A 1,961-nucleotide genomic window follows, 5' to 3' on the forward strand; every position below is an offset into this window, starting at 1 on the left:
GGGCCGGGGCCACACAGCGCGGGCTCCGGCCTCGCCCCGCGCTCCGCCCGCCCCCAGCCCGGGGCAGCAGGGCCTGGCCCGGGCCCACCGGCATCATCGGTGATCGCTAGCCCGTGTTGTGAGCAGCAGCAGGGGGACTAGAAGTAGCACTGGGACTAGTCCTAGTAGGAGTATTAGTGCTACTGTGGTCAGCATTGGCATTAGTACTGGTTGGCTTTTCTTGTCACTAGTATTATTGCTGCGAGTGCTATGATTACTGTTATGATCACCGCTGTTATTACTATCGTTATTGTCGTCATTATTATTAAGATTACCATCATCATCATCATTGTTACTATCACTATCATCATCGTTATTATTATCACGATCGTCATTACTGTTATTACCATTATCACCATTATTATCACTATCGTCATTACTATTATTATTACCATTATCATCATTATTACTATCACTGTTGTCATTATTATTATTATTACCATTCTCCCCACCATTATTATCACTGTCATCATTAGTATTATTACCGTTATCACCATCATTATTATCACTATCGTCATTATTATCATTATTATTATCATCACTATTGTCATTATTATTACCAAGATCATCATTATTATTATCATTATTGTCGTTATTATTCTTGCCGTTATTACTATCATCACTTTCATTATCATCATCATTATTATTATCGTCATTATTATTATTATCATTATCGTCATTATCATGGTTATTATCGTCATTATTATTACCATCATTATCATCGTTATCATTCTTATTCTTATTATCGTCATTACCATTATTATTATCGTTGTCATCATTATTATTGTTGTTGCTGTTATCGTTATTATTATTTCCATGATTATTATTTTTATTATTGTTGCCGTTGTTGTTATTGTCGTCATCGTTATTATCGTGCATTGCTAGTGGTGATGCTGAGGACGATAATAGCAATAAGAGCAGCAGCAAGAACGAGGAGCAGGGAAGGTAGGGGCACAGCCTTTCTGACTCCCCTTATTCTCATTATTTATTATTACCCCTGCTATTACCAGTAGCATGGTATTAACAGCATGAGGACAGAAGAACTGCCACAAACTGGGTCGGCCCCTGGGCCCAGCATGCTGTGCCACACAGGGCAGAGAGAGGAGGCTGAAAGGGAGAGTGAAGTGGGTTTGACCGGGATCTTTTTCCCACTGTTGCTCGTAAGAACATCAGTGCCATTTGCCGGGGCAGCCATAGATCCATCTTGCCCAAGTCGCCTGTGTCACACGGGGAGGCTGAAAGGGAGCACAACCAGGATGTTTCCCCCCTGTTCCTCTCTCCCTTGCAGCCTCCAGCATTTTAGGTTGCAGGAAGTTGTGATCCAGAGGCTGTGCCCCTAACTTCACTGCTCCTTCTTCTTATTATTATTATGGTCATCCCCACCATCCTCCTCCTCATTATTATTCCGGCTGCTATTACTGGTGGTGGTGTGTTGCTGGTGACGATCGCCACAATAATAATGGCAAGAATGACAATGTACCTGTCCCTTCCCAGGGGGCTGGGACTGTCATATCACTAGTGCTGTAGTTCAAAGCCCGACCCCGACCCCGACCCCCGCCGGGTCTCTGCGAGCTGGCTAGGCGGGGCCCCCTCTGCAGGGGCACATCTCACGGAGGGGGAGGCAGCAGGCACTTTCTCGCGTGGCCGTGGCTCCTCGCGGTGATGCTCAGGGTAATAAATCACCAGCTGTAATTTACGACCTAATTCCTAGCCTTGGCCAGCCGCTTCAGCAGAAGAGACTGGCTCATTTCCCCGGCTTGGGGAAACCGGCTTGGGGAGCCGTAAAAAAAACACAGCAAACCCCAACCAACCCAGGGAATCTCCAGGGGATTCGTAAGAAAGCAAATATGAAGTGGATCGTTTATAAACACGGATGTTAAAAAAAACAAAAAACACAGTGATTTTTTCCCCTCCCCATCGAG

The 1,961-nt window shown here is 45.0% G+C and overlaps 1 protein-coding gene across 1 annotated transcript in view; it reads right to left on the reverse strand.

Moving 5' to 3' along the window:
- The window catches only part of NHLH2 (nescient helix-loop-helix 2), a 677-nt gene extending 330 nt beyond the window's left edge, over positions 1-347 (reverse strand). The window contains exon 1 of the mRNA XM_014522966.1: positions 315-347. Coding sequence (XP_014378452.1) covers positions 315-347 — 33 coding nt within the window. The remainder of the gene's footprint in view (positions 1-314) is intronic.
- Between the last annotated feature and the right edge of the window lie 1,614 nt (positions 348-1,961).

Source organism: Alligator sinensis, unplaced genomic scaffold (assembly GCF_000455745.1).
Source record: "Alligator sinensis unplaced genomic scaffold, ASM45574v1 scaffold344_1, whole genome shotgun sequence".
Taxonomy (NCBI): domain Eukaryota; kingdom Metazoa; phylum Chordata; order Crocodylia; family Alligatoridae; genus Alligator; species Alligator sinensis.